At 36.5% G+C, this 21,801-nt stretch overlaps 3 protein-coding genes across 6 annotated transcripts in view; 1 reads left to right on the forward strand and 2 right to left on the reverse strand.

The window, feature by feature from the left end:
- The window catches only part of LOC126372508 (dual specificity protein phosphatase 22-like), a 68,268-nt gene extending 59,737 nt beyond the window's left edge, over positions 1-8,531 (reverse strand). For all 4 annotated transcript variants that reach the window (XR_007567168.1, XR_007567167.1, XM_050018307.1 and 1 more), the window contains exon 1: positions 8,092-8,531. Coding sequence is in view for 2 of the 4 variants with exons in the window: in XM_050018307.1 (XP_049874264.1) it covers positions 8,092-8,112 (21 nt within the window). In the remaining 2 variants the exon portion in view is untranslated. The remainder of the gene's footprint in view (positions 1-8,091) is intronic.
- Positions 8,532-9,282: 751 nt separating this feature from the next.
- Positions 9,283-12,904, reverse strand: LOC126372579 (uncharacterized). Its single transcript, XM_050018409.1, has 3 exons — positions 12,735-12,904; positions 12,310-12,459; positions 9,283-9,911 (listed from the first exon to the last, which is right to left on the reverse strand). Exons 1-3 carry the CDS (start codon positions 12,816-12,818, stop codon positions 9,786-9,788), a joined length of 360 nt encoding a protein of 119 aa, XP_049874366.1. The 5' UTR covers positions 12,819-12,904; the 3' UTR covers positions 9,283-9,785.
- Positions 12,905-13,155: 251 nt separating this feature from the next.
- On the forward strand, positions 13,156-21,441 carry LOC126372550 (anamorsin homolog). The gene is made up of 5 exons (XM_050018371.1): positions 13,156-13,414; positions 13,536-13,765; positions 14,006-14,171; positions 16,261-16,367; positions 21,267-21,441. Exons 1-5 carry the CDS (start codon positions 13,276-13,278, stop codon positions 21,369-21,371), a joined length of 747 nt encoding a protein of 248 aa, XP_049874328.1. The 5' UTR covers positions 13,156-13,275; the 3' UTR covers positions 21,372-21,441.
- The last annotated feature ends 360 nt before the right edge of the window (positions 21,442-21,801 follow it).

Genomic DNA, 21,801 nt, shown 5'->3' on the forward strand with positions numbered 1-21,801 from the left:
ATCATCAGGTGAGATCGTGGTCTAACGCGAGTCTATATCATTATAAAAAAAAATGGAAAGTTTAAAGATGGAAATGATGGATCCAAAGTTCTGTTTATAAAACACTGGGTCCAGACTCATGTGCTGTTCAGGGACCAAGAGTAGGTCATATATGAATTAATTTTCTGATTCAATCCTTACTTAAATTAAATTACTAACTTAGTTTCTTAGTCACTGTACTAACAATATATAATGTCCGAAATAAAGATTTTTTTTAAATATTAGACATTTTATCTGATCTGATATGTAGGTACTTAAGTATTTGTGGTATTTACCTATTTAAATGTATGAAGCAAAACGATTAACAAAAATGGCCGCAGCCCTTTTAACCTCACCCTCTTTAATAAACTCAGTAGGAAAGTAACCCAAATCCTTACGTTAATGAAAATAAGGGACTTCGGTGCCGGAATCTAATTTCGGCTTCGGGTTTAGGTACAGGGAAGTAGCTAGGTGATTTTTGTTTGTTACAGCACTGACCCGTGCTTAGGGAAACTCACAAAGACAAAATTTAAATTGAAAAAAAAATCTGACTCGGACGGTACTTGAACTGGCAGCTCTTATCAAGTCGAGACGATCGTAATAACCATTACACCACCAGGGGTCTGTTTAATAAAACTTACAATTGTAAATTACAATGACAATTTCATGTACATTGCGGATTGTGTGATCACGAATATTTTGCAGTTTCATATTAGGTACGTAATGAACACCAAATTGTCGTTGTAATTTACAATTGTAAGTTTTATTAAACAGGCCCCTGGTCCTCCTCCTGTCCTTGCGATTTTTTTTTTCAATTTCAATTTTCTCTGTGTAAGTAGCTAGGTGGTCTAATTAAAATTTAGGACCCTTTATCTACTTTATTATAATCGTAACACATAATCTACAAATAGATACACATGTAACACACATTAGGTTCACGCCTGTATCCCCAAAGGGGTAGGCAGACGTGTATATTACCTATATATAATATACCCACTCCTCGCTCTCGCTATATTTAAGTCCCAAATAGCGCGATAAATCCTGGAAACCACGTGATATCAAATACAACCATGAATTCAAACTCACAAGTCAAATTCACCTGTGGCACTAAGATGTGATGACGAATGAAAGATGGTACAAATAATATTTCATAATATCGATCGTTGAAGAGTTGACTTTAAAATCGCAGGTTTGAGGTGGCCTGGTTTTTCCTTCACGGGTTGGAAGGTCAGACAGGCAGTCGCTTCTGTAAAAAACCGGATCTGTCAAATCTTCAGGTTAGGTTAGCGGACTGTGTGAAAAACGGGATAATGCTAGGGACATGATGTTGTTCCTTTAAGAGTTTCTATATCGTATCGTAGCCGTATTATATTAAGGGCTTCGACCAATATCCTTACGAGGTCTATCAACGTACCTAGCATTTGCTGCGTCTATTGGGCGAAGCCACTCACTATGTGTCGACTCACTATACTCGATATATGTCGGCGTGGTTGGCATGCAGACCCTGTGCAGGTGATATTATGTTCTCAATTTTAATTGAAAAAAGGCCCCGGGGCACCAACCCGATTTGTCCCTGTGCCTGTGCTTTGTCTACGCTACTGTGTACAAACATATAGGTACACAGCTGACGTGGTCGCAATATGTCCACTTTTACGACGCCCATTCAGATCTTATATCTCTTGTTTGTCGCGTAAAGTCTAAAAATACGCTGCCTTTGCAGCATACCTACACGGGGATATCTGCTTTATTTTCTTTTTTTTTCATATCTCTATGAAGGGCAACAAGCAAATGGGTCAGATGCATCTGATGAAAAGGTTGCTTTACTTACTTAACATAAAAGAACCTTTAGACTTAGTTTTATTTCTAGTTGGAACGGAGGTGTTTTAGAAATTACTTTTTTATGAGTGTCTTTTTATGAGCATTCATGAATTACTTAGTAAGTAACCGGGATACTTTCTGTAACTTGACGGTCGATAGGTGTCTATAAAAAGAATACCGGTGTATTTGATTATGATATATTCAGCTCTTCACTTCGAATATTTAGACGAAATTATTCTTAAATAGGCAAAGTACGTGTTGCCTATTAATAAAATACCGCTTATAAAAAAACAGTGGTAGCCCTAGCAAAATATTTAGCTGATGCGAGACCCCGTAGTGACACCCTTCAGCGCCTTATAATACAAAATGTATCAATTAGTTTACAGCCATCGAAATTTACCTATTTAACTTTTTTACGGCCACCCGGTATGAGTTTTATGTGGCCGCAATCTAACCCGATGAAGTTTTAGTTTGCGACCAGGGTGAACCAGTCTTGGTTGATTTTGCCCCCCCCCCCCCCCTCCCTCTATTTCGGCGCCCGGTGCGGTGGCACACCCCGCACTATAAAAAATATGTTGTCATGCATCTACTAATACAGAACTAGGATCATTTATCACAGATTTATTACGACAGAAGCTCTACTGAAGTAGTTTATTGCTTGTATTCCACTTATATTTGCCCCGAAATATTTTTTCAATGGGTAATTAAGTGAATATAACGAGTTGTTTTGCACCCAAAAGTTTCTGTAATAGTGTATGCAGTCGTAATTAAACTAAAGTGTACTTATTTAACTGTAGAAATCTAGAAATGCAGATGTTACTGAGAAAAGAACCTAATGTAATACACTTCTCATCAAAAAAATCGAAACACTTCCGTTTTCATTGTTTCTGTCCGAATTTAACACAAAAAAGAATTCATACGATGAAAAAAATACATAAATGTATAGCTGGCAGTTTGGCCATTACAGTAATAAGCGAAAATTCTAAATTCAAAATTAGAATTTCATTTGTTTATCTTATAAACGAAATGAATCACTGTTTTGAGACAAATGTGTGTTTAGGGTTGGAGTACATTTAGCGTTTAAAAACTAAAAATTGGCGCCTGTCCTTAAATTTTTTGTTTTTTATTTCAATACTGTGACTTTGGGATGTCTGAAAAAAGGTTTTTTTTTCTAAAACGTATGGATACTTCGCCCACAGAAGCCGCCCAAGTTGTGGCATTGCTGGATTCTGGCCTTAGTCAGCGTGTTGTGGCTGCAAGACTGCATCTAAGCCTGTCATCTGTTCATAGAGTCTATAAACGTTATCGGGAGACTGGTTTGTTCACGCGCCGTTCAGGATCTGGCAGGAATCGGGTCACTTCTGAGCGAGATGATCGATTTATTGTAACAACTTCTTTAAGAAATCGACGCCTTAACGCTTTTCAACTGCAGCAGCGGCTTCGTGTTGTACGAAGGGTGGCTGTAAGTGACTCTACAATTAGAAGAAGGTTGAAGGATCGTGGACTGGTACCGCATAAGCCAGCAAATGGGCCGAAATTAACTGCAGACCATCGAAGAGCGCGCCTTAACTTTGCACGTGAGCACCTAAATTGGTCATACCTACAGTGGAGCAAAGTTCTCTTTTCTGATGAGTGTAAAATTATGCTGTATGGTAACGACGGAAGGAACAAGGTCTACAGAAGAGACGGAGAACGCTATGCACAATGCTGCATTGAAGAAAAGGTCAGCTATGGTGGCGGTTCGTGGACGGTTTGGGGAGGAATCAGCGCCGACGGTAAGACAGAGCTTGCTTTCGTGTCTGGGCCACGTCTGCCTGCACTAAACTGTCATCGGTACGTCGAAGAGTGTCTCGAGCCTCATGTGATGCCCTATGCACATTTTATTGGCAACGGCTTCATATTCATGCACGACAATGCTAGGGCTCACACCGCGGGCGTCGAACGAGATTATCTTAACGAAGTCGATATCTCTATTATGGAATGGCCAGCAAGAAGCCCGGACATGAATCCCATTGAACATCTGTGGGATGAATTAAAGAGACGAATTCGAGCAAGAGATCCTGCCCCAGAAACACTTAGCCAGCTGCAAGATGCAATCCAAGAGGAATGGGACAATATACCACAGCATGTGATCGTGACTCTCATCCGATCGATGAAGAACCGTATGGAAGCAGTAATTAGAGCTCGGGGAGGGAATACAAGTTATTAAATAAACGTTTTTTAGCTTTTTTTTCATTTACGTGTGTTGTTTTATCCATTTCCTTTATACTCCATACGGAATAAAAATGACTCATTTAACAAAATACGAAACCTATGAAAAATTCATTTAAATTTAGAACATTAACATTAAGATTTGATAAGCTCATATTACTCACTATTAAACGACATTTAACATTTATTCCTAAATGTACACATTTTTCTGATAATCCTGACAAAACGTAAACTTGCAAGGTGTTTCGATTTTTTTGATGAGAAGTGTATATCTCCCTAGCGTCATCTCGTGTTCGTGTGGTCCGCTTACTTAACCTGAAGATTTGACAGGTCCCGTTTTTTACAGAAACAACTGCCTGTCTGTCTTTCCAACCCGCGAAGAGAAAACCAGCCCAATACAGGTTGGATTACAGGTTAGGTCGGGTGCGTACACGATACATCATTGAATAATGATGTGTAGGTACCTCAGTGTCGTCTTGTTTTATGACAGTTTGGCGTTTTATTATCTTTACTGCCAGATCATTGCCGAAGTTTACGACATAAGAATTGCGCATAAACTTTCATTGCATGAGAATTAAATCGTGGCTGACTTTGCAAATTGACGTATCAGCAATTGTTTGCCAAAATAATTTGTGTGTTATTGACAATTGCAAAAGGTGCAAATCAGATTCGCCAAAAAATCAGATTACGTCAGTTAGCGATGTCAGCGACAAAATGTGCCTAGAGGCAAATGACAAGAAAAAAACAGAAGAAAGAGGAAGAAGGAGGTACGCTAAGAATTTGATAACACAAGTCAATCAAGCACCGGGTAAGAGCTCTCAGCGTTCCCCGTTTGTCCGGCCAAGTAGTTCAAATATTAAAACAGTTTATCAAGTACTGAAATCGGTCAAAAGATCTTTCAAATAATAAATGAAGAATATTTTTTAGGCTTCAGTAAGCGATTCAATGTTCGATAAAATTTTGCTGACTCGACTAGGTTTTTTTTATTAGGTAGGCAATTTTTTACAAGTAGGTACTGAACAGTAAGGTGACTCAAACAACGTACCTATTGTTGGTGAGGTGACTTCTGTGCCTATATAACCTTAGCCTATGTGAAGTGTGTAATCTGTTAATCATATCCTTAGCATTACCCCGTTTTTTTAGGATCCGCTTACATGACGTGAAGATGTTACAGGTCCAAGATTTTCCAAACCCGACGGCCCGTCTGTCCTACCAACCAGCGAAGGGAAAACCAATCCAGTACAGTTTCTTCACATACTTCAGAAAAGCATTTCTTGAGAATGGGGGTTTCCTCACCGCTGAATAAGTGATAATCATATATATGATCTAATTTCAAAACTCATTAGTTAAAATTCGAACTTGTGACCTTACAGTGAGAGTCAAATGTAAATACTTCCAATGGGTCTAGTGTGTAAGCTGTTTCTATATCTAAAATACAAACCATATCCAACCTTAATTTAATATCTAGAAACAAATATAGAAATGAAATTGCTTGTAGTTCAACCCAGTTTGCTAAACAAAGGTGACTTTAACTTAGGTCTCGGTCGCGGATAAAGTTTTGTTCACCCCGTACAAACAGCCAAATCAGCTAGACAAACAAGAAAACACAATTACAACCTCTACGGAACATTGCTTGCCTTCTAGTCCTCAAGGTCTCTTTTATTGATTTCCTGAACGCAGGTTCTACTGCAATTATGTATTTACATGAAAAAATATACGCAAGTACGAGCGATAACTATAATTATGCCATATGTAAACGGAACCATGAACCATTGTGTTCAAAATGTCGTTAAAAAAAATCTTAGTTGGAAAGCAGTGCTAACTACTAAACAAGTACTAGACAGATTCCTAGGTTTACCTAAGTTTGTTTAATCAAAAGAGTTAAAAAATTACCTAAGTATGTTTCATTTTCTTAATCCTAATTAAAATCAGCAATGATGTATTCATTTATCTTAGGTAAATACAATTTTAACTAACACAGTTGGCCATCGAGCCGGCGATATGGCTATTATATTGTCATTTTTTACACCACACATTACCTACAGTTACATAACATATAAACAGCCTATAGGTAATATACGTCCACTTCTGGGCACACGCACGTAAGTAGTTTTATTCCTTATTCTATGGTACAGGCCTCAATCAACCGGTGGGGCTATGGAGCAAACTCCACCACGCTTTTCCACTAGCTATTACCGTTGGTCTAACAAAAAGCTGGTGAAGCGTGAGAACTTAGTTCATCATGAGATGGACGTAGGCCTCTATAGTAACGTATTATACATCAATAGATGTGGGTATATCTACCCTAATTAGCAATACAGTCACGACTGTGAATACTTATGAACGAATGAATGAATGAAATTAAAACTTCTGCATCGTGACTAACATCATAATCTAAATCCTTCATTGTTTCATTCGTTTAATATTGCATCTCCTAACTTAAGACCATTAGCAAAATAATTGTAGTTGTGGCTTGCTCTCAATGCGCCGCCGGTTCGAACTCTAGAACCTACCGGACTTGCACCAATGAGTTATTAATTTATCTTAAGTGCAATTTTCAATAACACAGTTATCTCGACCTTTATAGACGGCGATACGGCTCACCATCTATCAGCTTGGTGAGGTGTAGATACTTAGTTCATATTCCGATGGGTGTACCTCAGACTACCCCAATTGGGGTTATATAGTCGTGAGCTTTATTGTAGAAAAGAAAGAATTTTCTTGGTGAAAACCCATTAAAGCCAGTCTTGACTTTGTAAAGTCGTTAACGGTTAAAAGGATTAAGATCTTTGAACGTCGGGCGATTTTGCAGATACCCATGACGACGCTTTATTAGTCGCTAGCTTGAAAACAAATTACCTAATGGTCTAGCTAGGCCAAAGTGAAAAATATTTTGATGAATTTGTATCATATTGAGAACAATGCTTGTTCTAATCATCATTTTTCTTATCTAACGCTACATGACAGAAGTTTTGGTTACGATGTCACTAACACCCGGTATATTATAAATACACCTTGGAATACTTTCAGGATCCATTTCATTAATTAATTTAGGTACTTTTTCTGTACTGGGTGCTTGCTAAAATCGAGTCACTAGGGTAGACACCTTTTAACTAATTGGAATAGGATCGATCGATTAACAGATGATACCCAAACAATATCACTTTTCATTTTCTCTCTTACTTTCAGGTCGCAGATTCGAATCCAGCACAGGCCTAAACCAATGATTGTCGAATTTGTTTTCGAATTCATGTTTGGATCATAAATGATTATCACGTGCTCAGCGGTGAAAGAAACATCGTGTGCATGCAAATGCATTTTCGGAGGTATGTGACCTAACATATATTGGACTGGTTTTGCCTTCGTGGGGTGGAATGTCAGACAGGTAGACGATTCTGTAAAAAACCGGACCTGTCAAAACTCCAGGTTAAGTAAGCGGACCCTGTGAAAACGGGAGATTATGATTTTTTCTCTACTTGAGATACTTTGATAGCTGCAAGGATATATGTACCTAGTTATTCGTATGTATCTAGGTGTTGTAAATCTCCCTCGAGCTTCTATTTTTTCATTATTCCGGCAGTTATGCTAGAGTAATAATTATTTAATGGGTCAGTTATGCTTTATTGGTCACGCAATAAGTATTATATGGGTTTACATTATTTTTCTCGATGTTAATGTATATCAATAAATTGTTACCTATATTTATACAACACAAACATTATTGAATCAGGTTAAAATATATAGCGAATTTATTTACCTACCTACTTATAATAGTTTGTTTTTTATCTACATACATACGTAATAATAGAATACGATTGTTTTAACGTACGATGGTTTACTTGTAATTTTTACAAAGTTAGTACGTATATTATACTTTGGTACAAAGGAATTTTCAGAATTCGCGGGAAAGTTACAGTGCATTCCTGCTACGACGCTACGAGCTACGAACCTCTACGTTAGTTACGTAACGTGCACGCCGCATCTGTTGCCAAGGCAGTTCTTCAACTTACCTATGTGATTAGTGTAATATTAAAAGTTACGTACCTTATTCATACCATTCCCCATGCTTGCGTCTTGAATAAATCCTTAATTAACCATCAAAATTATTGTCGTTATAATAACAATACAACAACCAACACAATGTTTAAACATTTAATAATATCAACAGCATTGTATAAGTTCACATTAAACTGTCAAGCTGTCAACAGGGCGCGTCACTATGACTACATTGTTGACACCGGTGTGCCACGCGATCGCGATTCCATCGATACTGGGATGTGGTTACATAAAGAGGTTTGACATGATAATTTAAATTTTGTTGATGTGAGTTATAGTGATTTGGCTTTTGTTGTGGTGTTTGGTTTAGGGTTTGTGTTATCGATCGCGGGTCGGAGCCGGAGCGCCGCTGGAGTCGCGAGGCGGAGTGCGGACGTGTATCATTCTCGGCCCGCGGCGCGCCACTGCCGCCGGCGTCACTGCGTCTATAAAATTCTTTAGGGGTGCGCTTACATCGATGGATACTTGTCGATTCTTTGACGTTTCATTATTTAAGCAGGGAGGTTTCATCTTACAATAGTTTCTTTCATCTTCTTCAATCTCTCGTCATCTTTATATAGAAAGGGAAGCAGGCCTTTGTTCGACCAAGTGTAAATAAGATTTTTCATTAGGAAAAAGGACATCTACATGAATGTCCAAACATCTTTTTTCAAGACCTCGAAAAGTGAAAAGTACCTTTGCTTAGAATCTTGGAATCTACTAAACTTAATACCTATAGGCTAGGTAAAAATAAATGTTCCACAATCGCGTAGAAGTAGGCAGTGTTAGAAACCTTTTCCTCTTATAGTTCATATCTATATTGTTGTTTTTAATCAATAGGCACATTTTCACGTAATTTAAAATGATAATTTATACAAACGGTTTTCGATATCGACATTATGGATGCTGAACATCCATCTAAGTAGCCAAGCGCGGTGCAGAGCGATGGAACGTCCTCACAAGCGACTGTAGACCTTATTGACTAGTGTGTCGCGGACAGAGAATACAACTTTATATCGACATTCGTTGCGCTTAAAGCCTTAGTCAACGCGCCTCTAGAGACCGATAAAAATAAAATCGGCTTGCTGAAGAAAGGATTACGGTCGTTTCATAGGAATGGAGTCTTTTAAATATAAGATGAATAGTATTTTGGATAGAATTTCTAAGGTAGGAGAGTAGCAGATAGCCAAAGACAGAATGTGTAAATATAAATGTTTAATTTTCTTTAATTAGGTATTAAAAAGTTTTAACTAGTTAAGTATAATATATTTATGGAAATGTAACTTTACCCATAAATAGGTATTTTAAAATACTGTTATTTCTTTGTACTTAATTAATATAAAAAATGTATCGCTTATTCATAAGTCCTACTTTGTTCCGTGTAAGCAAACAATAAAGAATATTAGATCCATCAGGTGGTAAATGCGTGCTTGTTTGCCAATAAGCGATGCTCGAGTAAACAATTTTATAAACAATGTGTGATTTTTACCGACAATCAACCTTTACATACAGCTATCACGGTTTAAAGTCATGTTCACAAACCAAAGTCTGTACATACAGAGAAGGTCCGATGGTTCGTAATAATATCCTTATAACGGTGAGAGTCCGGTGTAAGTCTTACATAAAAATCTATGATGCTTAAAGCATCATACATTTTTTAACCCCGATAGGCCACTACAACTAGTGGCCATTAAAATCTATAGTTATTCTGTATGTTTACGTTTGGTTCTCGGTCGGCCCACTAGACCTAGTCCAAGGAGTATTAACATGGCGCCCGCCCACCATCGCACTGATGCACCTTCGTCAAATACTGTTATCCCGATGATTCCCTGAAAGCAAATAGAAGACATTTTATTCGTAAAACGACTTTAATAATCCCTAACACCGCGAAAAGTTATCAATAAGGTCCGATACTGATCCTACTTTATTGTGCCTGTCATTGTCAATTACTTCGTGTTCTCATACAAATATCAAAAACAAACAACTTTGATGGTCATAATATGTTTCCTGGCGAATTGTATCTCGCAGTCTGCTTTGTTTGGAATTCTCGTGAAATTAGATAGCTTAAGTATTTTCCTTGCGCAAGCAGAAAGTACTTAAAACTTATCCAGCTTAGTTATTCTCTATACAACAGACCTAGCTCAAACAATATGAGCTGGTTTGAGAGTGACGCAACGTATAGTCAGCATGATACAAATGCGTAACAATGACATGAAAACGAAAGACCTAAAATCTTACTATTTACACACATATTATGGAATTAAATATCGCTCGGTCGCCTCGAGAGTAGTTGAGTTTAGTCCTCTATTATCATATTTCGATTCCTTACTTTGGCGTGGGGTTGATACTGATCTAAAGACACGCGCCAGCAAGTTGCGACACCAAGGACTATGTAAAAGCAACGAGAAACGTCAGCTGAAAACCTAATATATATCTCTAACAAATCTTCTGATTCAATGCCGTAGTCACTAGTTCAGTTCAAGGCTTTTACGTTAATGGCATACTGTAATCTGATACAGGATTGCTACTTCTGGTGAGTTATTAAAACCGAGAAAACCATAATATATACAAAATAATCCAGTAGGTAGCACCAGTAAGAAAAGACTAAAGTCGATGGTTTGTATAATTAGAGAATGTTGGAGTGAACGTTCATAAACTGAATTATTATTTTAGTTTATGAACATTCTAAACCTTCGAACTAACGTTCTTTCGAAATTTTAATGCATCGATGTACCTACTTAATAAAAATTCGACCTCATGATTTTTTGATCACACTGAACATCGTCCAACTGTTTACGAGCGTTTGTTATTCGACTAAATGGAATTTGATTCAAAGTAGCGAGGGAACCCAAATTTGTAAGACGTTTAGTATCCAACTGAGTAGGTACTGCAATGCTGATGTTTTATTTATAGCTACTGAACCATTTTGAAACTTGCATAAATTAGGAATATTTTGTGTTTCAGTGAACAAATTGTCGCGTCACGCAAGTTAACTGCGGATTGCTTTGGGTGCGATAAAAAGGGTCACGTGAATTTATCGTCGCCTATTGAACAACATTTGAGTTTTACTGATATAACTTTATAAGAACGTCTAGTACATAGTTCAGTAAAACGAAATTAACGCACGTAAAAATTCTCACATCGTTAGGCAAGTGCAAGCACCGCCACATGCTAGTTATTTTTGTGGCTGTTACAGATAACATATATTATTATTGTGATACACTGAGTTCGTTTAGGTACCTTATCTACCTACCTAATTACTAATTACATAGGTACCTACCTTATTAATCAATCGCCTGTAAAGCGTTCGACGACGTTTTTCAGTTATGCACCACACAAGGTAGGTATCCACATTAAAAATATGTGTGCGTCAAGCTAGCGGCCTCAAAAAAAAAAATGGGCACGAAAAAATAATTTGACCATACCAAAAAATAGTACTCTTATTGAAAAAAATAGTACCTGTTGTAAAAAAATTAGTACCATCACGGTTCTGGATTTATAGCCATGTTTTATTGCACTTGCTAGCTTGACGGTGAGCGAAATTTGGCGAGAGTTAACGACAAGGTCTTTCGCTTTGATTTAAACGCCAAAAAATAGTACCGAAATAGTACTCACCCCCTGCAAAATACTGCAAGTAGTACTTCAACGGTTCCAAAGTTATAATGCCATACTATTTCGGTACTATTTTTTGGCGTTTAAATAAAAGCGAAAGACCTTGTCGTTAACTCTCGCCAATTTCGCTCACCGTCAAGCTAGCAAGTGCAATAAAACATGGCTATAAATCCAGAACCGTGATGGTACTAATTTTTTTTACAACAGGTACTATTTTTTTCAATAAGAGTACTATTTTTTGGTATGGTCAAATTATTTTTTCGTGCCCATTTTTTTTTTGAGGCCGCTAGCTTGACGCACACAAAAATATTACTTGCGTTACAGAATTATGTATTGAGTAAATCATAATGGGAGAGCAGAGCATCGAAATCTGTTTCCTATATCTATACACGTAGATACTTTTAAAACATAATATCTAAGCGAACTCCACTCCCACAGACAAACTGAGGAATTGGTTTAGTGGGGTTTTTATTGTAACAAAATTTTATGTATTTTTTTTATGAAAAATAAACATATTACTTACTTACTTATACGAAGTCCTAAGATGCTGAGAGTGAGACACAGGGGCAGGGGTACTTATATTTCAGATTTGTTTAGAAAACGACAAATACTTACAGATAACACGTAGCTAGATGCCGCAGATATGACTGTAGGGGCTACAGAGTTAGTAGCTGCGTCCAGAGAACGCAGGTAATGTCGGCAGCCCCAAGTGTTGGCTACAACCATAGCCACCAGCAAACACGCCCATATCAGATACCCCTCGCCCTGGGCGGAAAACACAAATGCTTGACGTGTATTTAGCACTGCTAGGTAGTTAGGTACTGCTAAAGTCTTGAGTTTTGCATCCTATTTTTTCTACCTATATTTAGATAAATATAGGTAGAAATTAAAATTAAATAGCAAATTCTTAGGCTGGTATGAGTCATCCGTACCCACCCCAAAAAAGCGGCTATCTACTCATTATTTACAGTTGAAAATATGCAGTAGAAGATAATCAAAATGGAAAAATAAAAACAAAAGTTAAAATAAGTGATACTTACCACGACAGAAGCGGTGCCTGTTAATTTTCCTAAAGTACTCCCTATTGACGCCCAAACACCTGCTAAAAAGGCTTCAAAATACATTATTATAAAAATAATCCTCTACAAATTGTACAAATCAAAATGTAACCTAAAACATGATAAAACCCTTGATAAAAACAAACATAGACTTCGAATACAAGTCTCACATAAACTGGGAATAATGACATGCATGACAATGAATGGTTTGCTATTTTTTTTTTGTATTTATGTAGTTGCAGTGCAAATGTACAATTTATTCATCAATTAATTTACACCCAGGAGTATAACTATTTTGATTTTTTTTGTATTGTTTGTTTGTCATGAATATCAGAACATGCTACAGCGCATATCCGAATATTATAAAAAAACTGTCAATGTCAAAGTGACTGTCTCTCTCTGCTTTGACATTCGTCATTTTCCTTGTGATTATTGGGGAAGTGAATCGTGTTTTTGATAAACTATACTTTAAATTGCTCTACATATTCATATTAAAACAAGAAGTACATTATCACCTTTCACAATGAACCACATTAAGAGCGGCAACAATGTTCTCATTGTTTGGAAGAACAGTGAACAGAGTGATATTAGCAATTTAGTGAATGAACTTCAAAGTGTAAACGCTTCTTTTGTTCTGGAAAACTCTGAAATGATCACTGAATGTATGTAAATTTCAACTTTATTTATAAAATTATCTAGTTGTGAATGTTCCTGGTTTATTATCCTACTGCGCGACTCTAGATGCAGAGTTATTTTATGACTTTCTTTGGTTTGTGGTTGCAGCTTCTAGACCCAGCTCAACGTTCGATGTTATCCTCTCAAACTGGTTGGCACCACACTCAGTGCAACATAACGACAGTCTCCTAGCAATATTTGTTAAACTACTTAAACCCAGTGGGAAATTAGTACTGAAGGATGGAAAAGATTTGATAAGTGCACTCAAATTAAATGGCTTCGTAAATGTCGTAAAAGATGCAGGCAATGTTTACATAGCAGAGAAACCTAAGTTTGAGGTAAGGCTGATTCACTAGCTTCGTATATTATATCACCTTATTTACCGTTGACAAACTTTTGACTGATTTTACAACACCAATACACTTTTTCTGTAAATATAATCATCATTATTTGATTGATTGTAGATATCTGCAACTTACTTAAAGTAAAAATTTTAAAAAGGTTCCTATTTCTTAATTATTTAGTATTATTAAGTGTGTTAAAACAAACATTGCATATTCTATCATAATAAATTACAGGTTGGTTCCAAAGCATCACTAAAGCTGGGTAGCAAGCCAGCGGTGTGGAAACTGGATGACACAGTAGAAGCAGCGTGGACAGGGAACAATGATGATGAATCCATAGATGCTGACCAACTACTAGACGAAGATGATCTGAAGAAGCCTGACAAAGAATCTCTTAGAGGTAAGATCACTTAGGTTATTTACTGTTGGTTGGGAAGAAGTCCCTGTGCTCAGCAGCGGGACGTATATAGGCTGTTTATGTTATGAAAAGAACTACATCTCTATCTATACCCTAAGTCAGTCTTCCATTATTGTAAATATGTGGTTTAATTCAAAGAGCGAACATAATACATCATCACACCTGTATCCCCCAAAGGGTAGGCAGAGGTGATTAGCATATACACCAATTCCTCTCCACTATATTTAAGTCCCATTTATTAGGAGTAGAACCTATTTCAAGTAGTATCTAATAAATTAATGACATAAATATTTATAAGTTTGTAAGTTAAAATTAGCATGGAGAGTATTCGGAAAATGCTACACCGACAAGAGCGTGGCTCTTAAATTGATGATGATGAAGTTAAAATAAATTATTCATATCTTATTAATTAATTCAAATTAAATCATTGGTTCGAAAATAAATAAATTAAATATGATATAAAACAGATCAAAAAGCAAATACCTACTACTTGTATAAAAAAAATCCTGCTTAAAAACTCTACATTCTTATCAGATCGGTTTATTTCCCATTACAATTGATTTCAATGACTTATCTTGATAAGGAACTAGTGCGCGGAGGTTTTGTGTTCCAAACAATCATTGTGTTGAGGTTTCGTGTTGCGAGCGGCGTTCTGCCGTTGACGCCAAATTGCGGTCAATGTCGTTCGCGAAATAAGATAATGCATGATATCCTATATCTTGTTATCTTTCTAATAATTCTAACTGATAGTTATGTCATTTTGTGTATGATATTATGTAACATTTTAAGTTGAAGAGATTTTAGTTTTTCTATAGTATACCTATATAAATATATGTACCTATAAAAATATTGCTTTTTCGTAGGCTCTATGTTTCGAGTTTTCACAACAGTTATCGCGATAAAGTGACGTACCTATTTTGATTGTGTCAATGACGCCGAGTTGCAGTCAATGTCGTAGCTGCTAAATGAAATAATAAATGATATCCTATGTTTTGTTATCGTTTTATCTATCTTATAATTATCTTGTTATGTTTATAATTGGAACTTACATAAACAGGATTTTCGTAATTTTATGTTTTATAATGTCATTAATAGGGATCACATTGAAATGATTTGTTGATTACGTTGACGTGACGCTGTCGTTTGTGGCCAATGTCGTCAAATAAGAGATAAGAGAATTATTTACTCTATGAATAGGTAGGTAGGTATTTGTTTTCATTTTGAATAAAGATAAAGTAGTAAGTGACATTCCATGGTCTCTGCCTACGCCAACAGGAACTGGGCGTGATCTTATTTATGTATGTATATAAAGTAATAAACTACTACTTTTATAGAGTTGGAAATGTGCCATCTTTTTTTAAAGTAGCTTTGTTGGTTTTTAATGAGTAATAGGTATATTATATCGAAATAACTAGGTAAGTCCTATTTAATAGATAATATTTTGTTTTTTTTTTACAAAATCAACATTCATGATTATTTATTCCATTCGCTAGTCCAATAGGGTTCACCCACGTAGTTACGTAACGTATACGTACCAATACCACGGAATAGACGAAAGAGGTTGGAAAAGCTCTAACGCGAATTTTGTATGAGAACCGCTGTCGCCGGTTCGATTCCATTCTCTTTAACACTACTAGGTACTTCTAGGATAGCTCTAATGCTATGCTTTAATGGTATGCTTTGTATATTTTATGTGATAGGCTGGAATTTTATCATTACTTTTCAGAAAATACTGCATACAAAAGTTTTTTTTTCTTTATAAATAGCCGACCATAGAGCTGTGATAAGAATGGATCTCCTTGCATCATAGTCGACATTTGATTTTCTAATACACAAGACGACACGACACAGGTAAAGTTTGACGACGAGTGAAGTGCAAAGTTGAAGTATGACTATTTGTTCATATTTGTACGGCGCGGGTTTCGCACTTGACCCTTCCAACCACTTTCTTCTATTCCGTGCAATATACCTACGTGTTGTATGACCAGAAACAATACATAGGTATACATTTTTAAAGCGGTTACAAGATCGTAATAAAGTTGTTTTGACGCAAAGTTCTTTATTATTCCAGTATGTGCAACGACGGGAAAACGAAAGGCTTGCGCTGACTGTTCGTGTGGCTTGGCTGAAGAGTTGAGAGGAGAAGTTAAAGAGGCTCCCAAATCCTCATGTGGAAGTGTGAGTAGCCTCAGTTTTAAAGCAAGTTCTAGTTTTTACGAAATATTTTAAGCACAGCGACTATGTCATTGTTCTTAATACACCAAGCAGAGTAGCTTAGTTAGGTATGGGTTATTCTTAGTTAAGAGGTACTTTCAATGGCTAAGACAAAAAAATACTTTTTTTCCATACTAACTTCCAAATTAACCTATTTATTGATTTAAACTAAGTGTTTTCTTCTTGCTCACTCAAATTTATTACAGAATCGTATGTAGTTTAGTCACAATAAGTTCCAATATAAGAAAAAAGTCTCTCCCCTGGTCTGTCCCCAACCCGACTTTATTTGTAATCCAGTTATAATGAGTGCATTAAAATTCTACATTTACTTTATCATTGTTATATTTATATAGAACAATAACTTAGTCACAGTGTCTTTTAAGTAAAATTACTTTTATTCTAACTTTTCATAAATAATATCGACGATGAAAATTGTCCTTCGTATTTCGTGTCTCGTCCCCTGGCTATTTGTTTTCGTTTAAAAATCAATTTTGTTTAGCAAGTTTGTCGAAGTTGTGACCTTGAGTGCATAGAGTTTAACGTGAAGTTAGCAACAAGCGGCGCATAAGCCGACTGCGTAACCATTTTAACGGTCATTCTAGTCACGCCGCTCGCTGGGTGTAGAAGTGTTGAGTGAATGGAGTCTCTCCTCTGGTAAGTTTTATTTAGTAGTCATTCGTTAAAATATTAATATTTACTTAAATATTCACTATTAATAGTGCACACAATGTTATGTTTGGTTGTGAATTTTATCCGATAAACACTTTTACGGCTATTTTAGATATCAATCGAAAATGTATCTCCCCTGGCGTATTTCCCCTGGCTCTTTTGATGGCAGGGGAGATACTTAATGTCCAGGGGAGATACGTTTGTTTGCGTTTTCATGACTACTTCAAAATTTTTCTTTATTTAGTATTATGTATATCTTAGCTTTACAATGTAGTATGATTTTTTTACAGAAAAAATGGCGTCTAGAAAAAAAATTACGCGTGAAGAACGACTCGAAAAAAAAAGAATAGCAGAACGATTACGATACCAAAAAATTAAAAATGACAAAGATAAGTACGCTCAACAAAAAGTCAAGGAAAGGGAAAAATATGAAAAGAAGAAAGAAAAAGGAGTTATTAAGACAGTCAATCAAATGACCCCCAGAGAGCAGCGGAAGGCTAGAAAAGTTTGGAGAGAGAAAGCAAAAATTCGTAGACGTCGTTTAGCACTCCAAGATTTAAGCAATGCTCCTGAAACTCCACCATGTTCAGATAATGAAGACCCGCCGCAGCCCCCTCAAAATATAAATAGGCGAGCGCAGGCAGCACAGCAAAAATCAATTCGAGCAAGAAAAGCAAGAAACCTGATAATAAGAAAACAAGAGGCTGAAATAGCTCGACTTAAGTCTGCAGTCCAACGTTACAAGAAGCAAATACAACGGATCAAAAAACCACCAATTATCACACCCAACACTAAAGTAAATTTACTTACATCAGCAGTAAGTGCAGCTGACAAAGAAACCATAAAGAAGAAACTGCTTTTCAGTGAAGTTATTACTCAACAACTTAATGAAAATTTTTCAAATATCGACACTGCCCAAGAAAAAAGAGTCTTCAGAAGAGTGTTAAGCGGGAAAATAGTAAAAAAATACAATGTGTTACCGGAAGAAATGAAAATAAAACCTTTGAGTAAAATAGACAACAAATTAAAACTGATGGATACAAAGCGCAGCTCAAAAAAACACAGTCAGAATTTGAAAACCTGCATAGTTAAATTTATGGAAGATGATTCGAACAGTAGACTTTGTGCAGGTAAAAAAGACTTTATAACGAAGATGGGCGAGCGTAAGCAAAAGCGAGTTATGCTAGATACGTTATTCAACTTGCACAAACGTTTTCTGGAAAAGACACACATTCAAATATCTTATTCAGTGTTCTGCAAACTCCGACCATTTTGGGTCGTCCAACCACGCTGTGACAGTCGTAACACTTGCATGTGTGTTATACATAGCAATATAGATTTAATGCTGAAATCACTTTACAACGCTAAAATAATATCTGTGTCGAATTACGTGGACCTTCTAAACCAAGTTTGCTGCAACAGATTCAACGAAAAATGTTTATCCCGCGAGTGTAAGATGTGTTTAAACAAAGGTCTTCATTATAAAGAATTCGATAACTCTATTCAACTATTTTACAGCAAGTGGCAAAGTGTACGCCAAGATATCGTGGATTTAAAAACTCGAAAACCTCGAACTGTAACGAAATGCGTTAAAAGCTCACTACAGATTCTACCAAGGGACTTGATTTTGGATTTGGAATCAAAGATGGCTAAGTTTTTGAATCACGAACGAAACATAGTGCACCAACATCAAACTATAAAAACAAAAAAAGAGTCCCTCACTGAGTCAGAAGCTCTTATACACGTGGATTTCAGTGAAAACTACCTAACAAAATACGCTGAAGAAGTACAATCCTTTCATTTCGGAGGATCGAGGCAACAAATAAGTATGCACACTGTTGTAGTCTATACTAAAAAAGTCGAGCAAGAGCTAAAAAGCCAATGTTACTGCACATTATCACAAAATTTATCGCACTCACCTCCTGCAATTTGGGCGCATTTACAGCCCATACTGGACTGTCTGCCGGCTACTGTTACAACTTTACATTTCTTGAGCGATGGGCCAGTCACCCAATATCGTAATAAAATGATGTTCAAAGTTTTGGCAACGATGCTAGTAGATTTCTACTCTAATCTTGAAAATTTCACTTGGAATTTTCATGAAGCAGGACACGGTAAGGGAGCTCCTGACGGAGTGGGAGCTACTTGCAAGAGAACTGCAGATAGATTAGTTGCGAGTGGCACCGATATTTCATCAATAGATGACCTAGCTAAAGCCCTTGAGAAAAGCTGCCCGAATATTAAAATTTTTACCGTAGATGATGCAAACATATCTGAAAAAACAGCAAAATTAGGTTCTACTGAAGGTTTAAAGACTTTTTCAGGCACACTAAAGGTTCACCAGGTCACTGGTTGCGTTCTTATACCTAATTGCCTGATAATGAAAAGTTTGAGCTGCTTCTGTGACTCAGAGTTATGTCGTCATTTTCATTTGGGTACTTTGGATTATCGACAAACACAACTTCGTCTACGTGTTGATGATATTTACGGAGCTAGCGATTCAGAAGATGAACCACTAATCAATTTCGCATCTCAAGAACGCAGGAAGAAGCTTCAAGAAACACTACAGCATTCTGTGCCTGCCAGTATTAAACGCAAACTACACAAAGATAATTTAAAGCCCTCAACATCTGGAAAGGAAACATTCTGCAATGGTGATTTTCTGCTGGTTAAACTGCAAGATAGGAAAACAGAATATCGTTATGTTGCAATGTGCACAGGTGTTGAAGAAGATGATGAACTTCAAGTTAAATTTTGTAAAATCGTTGATGAAACTGGAAAAAAGTTCAGAATTAATGATGAAGATATTTCTTTCATCACCTGGGATCAAGTTTTTAAAAAACTTCCCGCCCCAAACTTAAAAATGAGGGGGCAACGTATTTTTTATTCATTTAATGAATCTATTGATGTCTTTGAACGCGGATTTTAAAATTTTAATATTTCTAATTACCTTTTAATTAAAATGTTTTTTATATTTTAAGTACAAGAAAAGTTTAATACTGTTACTAAGTTTTGTTTCTTTTTATTTTATTATTTACTATTGATATGATTAATAGTAAAGTTATAGATATTTTTGTTTTGATGGAAAGAAAAAGTAAGAACCTATTTGTTTTGTACCTAGCTTTAAGAAACATTTAATTTTATAAACAATGACTGCAAAGAAATGAAAAGTCTGATTATACATAATTAATAAGTAAAATTTAAATAAAATAATAATGTTGATTCTTAAAAAAACTCTGTTTTTAATATGTCTGCCTCTCTTCCCTGCCCATAGAGTATCCTCCCCTGTGCATCTTGTCTCTACCCTGTACTGAGTATCTACCCTGGTCACTTATAAATCGAAAAAAAACTAACAAATTGACTGGCCACTTTGTAAACGTTAACAACTTAAATGTTTCTATAAAAAAAATATATAATTAAGTAGAAATATTAAAAAAAATGCCATGCCGTCACTTCATACAACATATTACCTCTTAACTAAGAATGACCCGTATATATAGCATTATGGTACTGGAATGGTAATTTTACAAATCACATGAGTTTGTGATGATGATTGGGCACAGGCCCATTCGTCGAAGAAATATCCGGGATAAGAAATATATGTATACTGTCATATGTTATTTCGGACGACCTCCGTGGTCCAGTAGTTGAGCGTTGGGCTCACGATCCGGAGGTCCTGGGTTCGAATCCCAGTGGGGACATATCACAAAAATCACTTTGTGATCCCTAGTTTGTTTAGGACATTACAGGCTGATCACCTTATTATCCGAAAGTAAGACGATTCGTGCTTCGGAAGCGGAAGGCACGTTAAGCCGTTGGTCCCGGTTACTAGTTACTGATGTAATTAATTTCTAGACATTATATGAGTCATGTCAGGGGCATTTGGCGGCTCAATAGTAACCCTGACACCAGGGTTGATGAGGTTGGTAATTCACCTCACAACCCACACGATAGACGAAGAAGAAGAAGAAATAAAATAAGTCTCAAAAAGTATATAACTATACTTACTATGCAACAGAGATACAAGGTTGATGAGGTTGGTAATCCAACTCACAACCCACAGGATAGAAGAAGAATCTGTTATTTAATCGAATTACTATCAAGTGGAAGTTTATTTTATTCCCATTCCCACCTACCGTATTAGGTGGCCGAGCTATGTTTACGATATTTATCTAACCTGTTGGTATATTTCAGTGCTACCTCGGCGACGCGTTCCGCTGCGCGTCGTGCCCGTACCGCGGTATGCCAGCCTTCAAGCCTGGTGAGAAGGTGATGCTCGACCTCAACAACGATATATAACGCATCCACTGTCGAGTGTCGACCCTTTAGTATTCCATGTTGTGATCGCTATAATAAATCTTTGTAAGTATTTCTCGCATTTTCTTTGTCGTAGAGGGTCGTAGTGTAGATAATCTATATTATAATTATTAATACACAGAGACACAGAGAGACAGAGAGATTATTATTAGACAGAGGGATTGTGTCCTCTAACATGATGGACTAATGTTATGGGCGATAGGCTGATCCCTTATCCCTTATCACCATAAGGTTCATCACATCCATCTTTGGACTTCGTATTAACAGGGGCTGCAAGTTGTCTTTGATTACTTGTGGCTCTGCCCACCCCATTAGGGATTACGGGCGTGAGTTTATGTATGTATGTATGTATGTATAATTATTAATTATTGTTTGTGTATGAAATTGAACTTATGTTTAAATTGTTTGTTTC

This window comes from Pectinophora gossypiella, chromosome 14 (genome assembly GCF_024362695.1).
Source record: "Pectinophora gossypiella chromosome 14, ilPecGoss1.1, whole genome shotgun sequence".
Lineage (NCBI taxonomy): Eukaryota > Metazoa > Arthropoda > Insecta > Lepidoptera > Gelechiidae > Pectinophora > Pectinophora gossypiella.